Source organism: Protopterus annectens, chromosome 14.part0 (assembly GCF_019279795.1).
Source record: "Protopterus annectens isolate FY-2018-M chromosome 14.part0, PAN1.0, whole genome shotgun sequence".
NCBI lineage: Eukaryota > Metazoa > Chordata > Ceratodontiformes > Protopteridae > Protopterus > Protopterus annectens.
In genome coordinates this window covers 741,724,645-741,733,564 of record NC_056748.1, presented here as the reverse complement: position 1 = coordinate 741,733,564, position 8,920 = coordinate 741,724,645, and the positions used below count along the sequence as shown (strand labels likewise).

Sequence of the window (8,920 nt, the reverse complement as noted above, 5' to 3'; positions counted from 1 at the left end):
CAAAAAAACTTTCTAGAAATGCAGTCTTACTATTCAACTTATTCCGGCACCCTTTCAACACATCCTAATTGGCCAAGAATGCACTGTAATAATTGTGGAATAGTTGAATTAAGTTGAAAGTCTGTAGGGGCTTCTTGGCCCCCAGAAGTCACAGGGTTGTAGATTCTCTGAGGTGCATTTCAGAAATTTTTTCCAACATCTTGGTCCAGCAATGTCCTAAACATGAGTAAGGAAAGCAAGTCAATCTTTTTGTCTTCCATGGATGAAACAAGTTGAGTCTAACAAAGTAACAGTTCACAGTAAACTGAGGAGACAAATGCTTGTGAGGATACACAAATGATGTATGGGAATGTTGCCTGCCCCTTCCAAAAAAAGTCACCTTTCATGTACTACTCTTAGATTGGCATGAAAAATCAAAGCAAAAATTGCCACAGTCATATATTTCAAGTTGCTACTTTCAAATATATGTACAGTGTGATGGCTCCCTGCTGAAATGTTGGCACTCAAAATGCTGAGTGCTTAGAAGCTTAAAAAAAAAAACAAAGACCAAAAATGCATGAGAAGTGTGAATCTTGAAAATCGCTCTTCGCCTTTAAACTTCTTTATGCAGGATGGGGACTCCCTCCCCCACAGTCCTCAAACTTATATATACCACCTCTGAGATCGCCATAACTTGGAGAAAAGTGAATATTCCAATAAATGGCATCTCAGACTTTGTATATGTTAGTCTGATCTTTGGCCATTCATTCTCTGCATTTTGGGGGTCGATGTATTGGGTTCCGATATTTCAAATGGTCACCCAGCATGATGCTTTCTGTGCGTAGTCCACTGAGAAACTTGTTTAACTCCTATCCTTTTCTTCTATAGATTTCCTTTAAGGGAAGGCAGATGTGATACTTGGATGTGGGAAGGTGTTTTGTCAAAATAAATTGTTTTCCTGTATGTATTTTTACCTGATATTTTTAAACAGACTACTGAGCTAGGATTCTTTATGTAAAATCAAGGACAGCCTGGGAATGCCATCTACTATATCTGGTTCAGAAAATAAAACTTAACCACACACTACAGTTGATTGAACAACTTCTGCAAAATGTAGATATTTCCTTCACTTTCATATTTGTTGGTTTACTTCTCCTTCCCACTCATGATCTATCTAGACAACAAATCAGGTAAATTGAGAGTGAAATAGAACATGAGGGCAGCAATTGAATGGCCAGGTGTACTTCACCACCCCACAGGATTCTGTAGCTGCTTTATCTCCAAGTAGGTGCACTGTGAGCCATGTTTATTTACCTTAAGAAAATAAGTAAATAAATAGCAGAACTAGTTGGCTGAATATATTGCCTGTGTATAGGTTTGGTCATGGAACTGAAGGTTCCATGAAGAAAACAATATCTTCATTAAATGCTTCCTGGGAAATGGTACAAATTTTTGTCTCCATCTTATTTACCATCTATCCATTAACATGAAGCCTGTTATGCAGGAGTTCAGACTTCCTTGTTAATTCAGTGTTGGTTCTCTGAACCTGCCTTGCTTTGGATGATTTCATAGTGCACATAGATGACTCCATCTCTTTTGTGAAGGACTTAGTCCATAATGAAAGATTTTTGATTTCTTCACGTCATTGACACTGCTAATGTACAATCATAGTCACTTGTTGAACTCGGGTGTTTCGGTTGGGACTGGTCACCTCTGGCCTGGGGTTTGGGACAGTATCTCCAAGTCAAGTCGCTACCTATTGTGCTTCAGTGCTTCAGCTTCAAACTACCTTTCCTTATCCTTCCTGCTGTTGGACAGGTCAAAGACAGGAGCTTAACTTTATCTAACATCAGTAATGATTTATCTACTACCCTTGACTTGTTCTTTTTGGATTGCACTATAAATAACCCTGAGCTGCTGGTCTCCAAGATAACAGCTCTGTGACCGTGGCTTTAGATAATTTTTACTCTTGTTTATGTATGCTGTGCTCCTTTATGAACTAAAGTTGGTTGTATTAGTGACATTAGAAAACGTAGGGAATGAAGTTACAACATATAAGGGCATATAGGGAATTTATTTACTTCTGGATATTGTAAAATACCAGATATTGAGATTCCGAGGGATGTAATTGTTATCCTTAGAATAAGAGGATTGTATGCACAATGAACGCTAATCTGAGGTGGTGATGCCTTAGAGTATTCTCTCTTCTCATAGTACTTGCAGTTACGTATCTCATGCTTTTGAGATGGAACCCTCCATGTCCCAAGAAGTTCACAATGCATATTTGGACCTACTGGAGGCACTTGTAATCCAACCTAACACCATTCTCATGGGAGACTTCAGTTACCCCTCTAAAAACTGGGAATCGTACACTTCCTCAAATCTACAGGCACAGAGATTCTTGGACTTGACAAATACAAACACTGTTGATCAAATAGTGAAAATGCCCACTAGATGCTCCAACATACTGGACCACATGCTCACAAATATGGGAGAATGCTGCACTCCCGCCCCATGTGTTGTCAACTCCATAATCTCATTAAAACCAGTAATAGGAACTATTCCAAGACAAATTACCTATTAAATGATGGTTTGTCAAAATTCATTATCCTTACAAACCCCTTCAATACAATAGCCTATGCCGAATTGCTCTTTGAAACACTGTACAACCATGTCAGTGGCTGTATAGAGGCTACTGTACCCATCAAGAGTAAGCCCAGGACTAGCCTTAGAAGTAAACTGCTGGTGGTATCTCAGATTAAAAAGGATATGCATCTAAGAGAGTTAATTAGGTTAAGAAAAGCAACCTCTGAGGTTAAGAAAGCCTCCCAGGTGAAAGATAACCATTGGGCTTTCTTACAGCTATGTCAGAAACCTCAAAGGTAGTACACAGCAATGTGCTGAACTTGTAGTTGATGGTACCACATTCACTGAGCCCGGAAATGTAGTGAACCTGTTAGCAGACAAATTCACTTCCAACTTTACTCCCCCTCAACCCAACCAACTCTCCCCCTAAAAGCCTCAGACATAACCCCTCCGACTATAACTAGGGAGTGTCTACTGGTTGCACTCACTAAAGCCAAGAACATGACCTTAATGGGCCCCTGGTAACAACCCACGATGCCTCCTGAAGAGTCTAAAATATGACTTATCAGGACACCTAGAGTCATTTAACTGTGGTCTTAAAACAGGGTTTGTGCTTTGTCGGTGGAGGACTGTGATGGTCATCCACCTTCATAAGGACATTTAGAGTTTGGACACATATACATTAGTTTGACTAGTCTTATTTGCAAAACCATGGAAAGAATTACCATGGAAATTATCAGTAAGGAGGTAAGAGACCTCCAGACATTGTATCCACCCCAGTTTGGCTTTGTCAAAGGGAGGTCGTGCTTCATGAAATTGGGGGACTTGTTTAAAAAGGTCACTAAGGCTATGGATAAGGGGAAAATGGTGCATACTTAGATCTGGCTTAGGCATTTAGTACAGAATTGCACTTTGGCATTGTCAATAAATTTATTGAACTAGGTGTAAAGCCTTTTATAACACACTAGATAGCTAGCTCATTGATAGGACTGGGAGGTTAGAATCTGTGGGCCACCTCCATTAAGAGGCCGGTCACGAGTGGAGTCCCCCAGAGATTTCTGCTAGGCCAACTCAATTTTTGGCATGTACGTCTTGAATGTCAAAACCAATGTCAAAGACCCCTGGCTAGTCAAGTTCTGAGATGACTGCAAACTGGGTGCTGTCATTGAATCTCCCCAAGACAAGAACACACTTCAGGAAGGTCTAATACTGACATATGCTTTGTGCCAAAGCCAAGGCTTAAAATTAAATATCAGGAAATACATTATAGTACCTTTTGAAAAGTCTACTACCCTGGGTAACTATGTCATCAGTAAAACACCTTTAAAATTTGATATTTGATTCAGTAGTCCGGGATCTGGGAACTTGTGGATAGTAACCTAGTTTTTGATCAACATATATCCAAGGTAAGAAAATCCTGTGTTGCTCAACTTATAAGCAAGGGCATGACATCTAGGTCCAGAGAGATCATTATACCACGGTAGTTGTCCCTCATCAGACCCACCATAATGCCCCGTTTGGTATGTACCTAACCAGACACATGCAGCAATTGAAATGTCCACAAAGGTTTCCTACAAAAAGAATACAAGGAGTAAACTCAATATGATGGCCTCAAAGCCCTGTCTCTCCTCCTGGTATCATACGGACTTCTGAGAGGCGATATTTGTCTGGCATTCTTGGACCCAGTTTTGATTAACCTTTTGTACATCTGCCAAACAGCATCAGAACTACTAGATTAAAAGACCTAAATTTTGCTTGTGATATAAATATGACATGCTGGAGAGAGAGAGATGTTTTTCTCCAATAATTCCCATTCTGTGGAACAGGCTCCCCATCTGTGTGAAGCAGAGTTCCTCCCTATCCCTATTTATTTAGAACTTTGACTGGTGGATGTGTAATTGAGAGTTCATCCCTTGTTTGGCTCGTATATCTCTGATGGAGATAGTCGGTCAGTAAATCACCCCTATATAAATTAAACTTGTGGGCCACATTTTGGTTGCATGGCTAGGCTTATAAGTTCGTAGTGGTCGTTAGACTAGTTATACGCACATGAACTTTTCTTTTTCTGTAGTGAAAGTTGCTTTTGAAAAAAGAGAGTAGCAGGATATAGCAAGTGAAAGGAGCCCAGATGTTTTGCAGTTATGGGAAATAAAACAAATTTTTCATTATGATTAGAATGGAGAAATTAAAGGAATAAGTGAAAATTTGTCGATGAAATAATGATTTTTTATAAAGGATAGTGCGAACATGTATTAAAGATATTTTAAGCTTTAGGAAGGTTAAGTACTGGGGAAATATGAGATGTAGGGCATAACAGTACATTCAAGGAAAAAATGGAAGCATGGCAGAGAAAACAGGTGTATGAAACGAAAGGGGAGAAAAGGAAATTGCCCCATCTTTAAATCAAAATAAGAAAAGTGGGAGAGGGTATAAGAATGTTGTAAGAAATGTACAAAGTAGTCTTTCTACAAGGAGAAAATGGGGGTGCAAAAGGAATTAGAGGAAAGGGGTAAAGAAATGTTTGCTGTACAGGCAAATGCTTGGATGACCTGAAAGTTTACAATGAGTGCTGTGGGAAGGAGATGAGGGTCTGAATAGAATATGTGAAGTGTAGATAAATCATACTAGTGGAGAAAGTGTTGCAAAGAAAACTTGGAAAGCTGGAGAAAAGTTGGCTGTCCATCTGTGGTTGATATAGTTTTAGACTGCTGTGCTGAAGGACTATTTCCTGAAAACTATACTTGTTCTAACTTACTTTCTTTGGTATAGTGTTATAACTCTTGGTCTTTCAGGAAAAAGGTTAGAATATTCTTTACATTTTCCCTCCACTTGATATTATAGTTAAGTACAGGTAACATGCTAAAAAGTGATGGGAAAAGTTATGCAAAGTCCAAATATTATAGAACTGAGTTTAAATGTTGAAAAAGAGTAGGTTTTAAATATGAATGAAAGCTGCGTGTAATGCGAAATTAAATGGTTTCATTGTCTTGAATATCTCATTCACTTAAATGGAGCTCAGGACGTTTGCATTGTAACTTCCAGTGGGCGGAGCCTAAGCCTTTTGACAGAATCAAATTATGACCTCCCATTTCAAACAAGTGTTCATATCTAGAACAGTAGGGGTTATGAAAGAAATATAAATGGCAAACCCTTCAGCACAAACTATTTTTATAGTGGTGGTATCCTTTAGGTTCTAGGTCTTAAACTGAATTTTATAATACACAGTAAACACTAACTATTATGTTTGTAATATTTTGTAAACAACGTATAATATCTCTGCAACCACTCAAGTTAAACTCATACTGTCAGCAGCATTTTATTCATATAGCTGATACCTTTCATATGAGGCTAAGGAGTTCTGTCTGTGTTTCTTGGTTGTTTAGATATTTAAAAAAATGTGAAAATTATATCTATATAAATTAATATCTTGAAAACAAAAGTTAATCTCTCTCTACTTGCACTAGACAGAGATCAAATATTAATGCAATTGAGTTTGTCATTGTGTAAACTTTAAGATGAAATATTTTAAAACCTTGTATATAGCATTGGTTTGGAATTATTGATGCAAATACGAACAAGCAATATTTGATGCCTAAATGCCCTTCTAGGGCTGCAGAGGCCCTCTGCCTGCAGCGTCGGACTTCATAACACCCCTGGGCGGGCGTGAATTACACATTAACACACATCCTGTCAGGCATTATTGCTTACATATGTATATGTTTTAAGAAGGGTCAGTACCTTTCCTTCCTGTTACAACTCTTCATAATATTTCAGGCAATTAATTTACTGTTTATGCTGTAAAATATGTGTACAGAGATAATGAAAAGGCTGGCTATGATGCAGAGCTGATGTATTTGATGTTAGGTGCCTTTTATTTGTCATGCTTTATGGTGATCTGTTTTTGTGTTTTATTTCTAGGTAGTTTACGAGCTGCCTACAAGTCGCCAGTGGTGCTTTGACGTGCAGTGGTGCCCAAGAAACCCAGCATTGCTGTCAACTGCTTCTTTTGATGGACACATCAGTGTTTACTCTATCATGGGTGGTAGTTTAGAAGCTCAGCAGCAGAGTCAAGCTGACCAGGTAGCTTGCCTTTTGTATTAGCAACTTTAATTTCTGGAGTATTTTAGTCACTGTAATTAACATTTAAGCACCAAATCTTTAATAAAGTTAATGTATAACTTGGCCAGTAGAAGAAGGTTACCTAGAATTCAAACTGAAAGATTATTAAACAACACTAACATGTTTTAAAACACCTTTATTAAATCTACACATTTCCATTTCAAATAGTGATATATCTACACATAGAGCAATAGAATAGAAAACAAACCACAATATTTTTGTTATTCATGTGTTTTCTCTTTAATAATCTCCATTCACTCCAATGTTGTGTAAAATGCTCAGTTCTTTCCTTTTGTATAACATTGTATTCTACATATTCCACAAATTCCATTTATTTCTTTGTAATTTGTTCCTTCCCTTTTGTAAAGATTCACCTCCATTTTTGTCATCGTATTTATAATAATCAGTACTTCAGTTATAGATAGTTTAGATTTTGATTTATCCTTTAGAGTAATTCCTTTTTGGCAGCCAGTTGTAATGAGATTAGTAAGACATTACCATTTCTGGGCAATTCAGATCATCTATCCCAGCTTAAAAGAATAGTTAGAACCATTTGCTCCCACAACATTTCTGATAAAGTATGAACTTTTTCTTTAAGTCTGCCAGCTCTTTATATTCTTAATAAATATGTTCCCAGTTACTTTTCTGTTTTCAATCTAACCAACATTTGATATTCACCTGAAGAAAATTCTCTGAAGTCTGTTTGGAGGTATAAAAAATCATGTGCAAACACTTTCAATCAACAATCTAACCATTCTGGATTTTGTTGCATACTTCAGAAGCATACAAATGCCCTCACATTGTTTCTTTGTAAATAGCCTTTCCATTCCCTTTCCCAATGTCCTCTGATTCTTATAGTTATGTAATATTTTATATGCCTAAATAACTATCCCTTTTTTAACAACTGCATTTGTTCTGGACGCAATTGAAATCTTTGCCAGAGCTGTTTTTTTTTTTCATTTATCACTCCATATCTTTGTCTATACTCAAAAAACCCTCATTTGTAAAGCAGTCTCTAACCTCATCACACTCTCACTTTTTCCACACTAGTCATTTGCTTGCCAGTACCTTGATTTCTTTGCTGATTTTCCCCAGCAAATTCTAGTCCCCTCTTGTCTATTTTCTATTCCTCTACTTGGAGTTGCCCCTACTGGTAAAATAACCATTCCCAATTCCATGTTGGCTCAGTTCTTAAAATATTTTCTGCTGCTTTATGAATATAATACTGTTGTGTGGTGATTGTTATTCTCCTTAAGGACCTTCGTCCAAAATCCTACTCTCCTTATTTCTTGAACTTTTCCCCCAATTTCATTGTCAGTCCTTTTTGCTCTGATTTGTATGATGAGCCTTAACTGCATAGCTCTAAAGTTTCCTTTCAAATCCAGTAATACTAAAACACATTTTCTTTGGGGAGAATCAGCTTATCCCAGTTAAGTTTTGAAATTTTCCCATCTGAAATAAATTAATACAACTCTTTATAATCTTCCGCAACTTCTCCTCTGGTTGATAAAATATGCTTGACCTATATATCTAAACTAAAAGTTCTAAAAACATTTCCAGTGCTTTGTCTAATCACCTTTATCTATGGTCAAGAGCTTCCAGCTTCTTAATTGTATTATATTTTTTTCAGCTCTTCCCACATATCCTTAGCTGCCATAATAGAATCCATTTTAATTCATAGACCCAAATACTTAATTTTATCTTGGCTCCATAGATATGGATATTGCTGAAGCAATTCATGTGTGGGTACACAGTTACCATTATAGCCTTTGTTTTATCTTTATTTTATATCCTGAAAAGACTAAACTGTCTCAAAATGTTCAGTAGTACCAACATGGCTTCTTCTGGATCTATAAAGTACAAAATATTATTATTTGCAATTAAAGCTAACTGTTCTTGATTACCATGATAGTTATATCCTTGAATTTGTGAGACCCTTGTTTCCTTTGCTGATTGCTCTAAATTTAAAGCAAGTGCCTGTTCCTCTTTTCAAACACAACTTGTCAGAGAAGACCACTCTCACCTTAATTCTGGCCTCTCACCTTTCCTAAATAATCCATTGTTCTACCAGGGAACACAAATGCTCTTATTACCTTACTCATGAAGTTCTGTCTGATTATATTGAATGCTTTCTCTCCTTCAAGACCCACCACTTTAGTTGATATTTCAGTTTGGCAACTCCTCAAATCAGGGATATTATTTTATCCTATGAAGTACCAAAATTCTCTTAGCCACT

The 8,920-nt window shown here is 37.2% G+C and overlaps 1 protein-coding gene across 1 annotated transcript in view; it reads left to right on the top strand.

The window, feature by feature from the left end:
* SEC31B (SEC31 homolog B, COPII coat complex component) overlaps positions 1–8,920 on the top strand; it is a 1,631,704-nt gene that overhangs the window by 626,868 nt on the left and 995,916 nt on the right. The window contains exon 10 of the mRNA XM_044055612.1: positions 6,484–6,645. Coding sequence (XP_043911547.1) covers positions 6,484–6,645 — 162 coding nt within the window. The remainder of the gene's footprint in view (positions 1–6,483; positions 6,646–8,920) is intronic.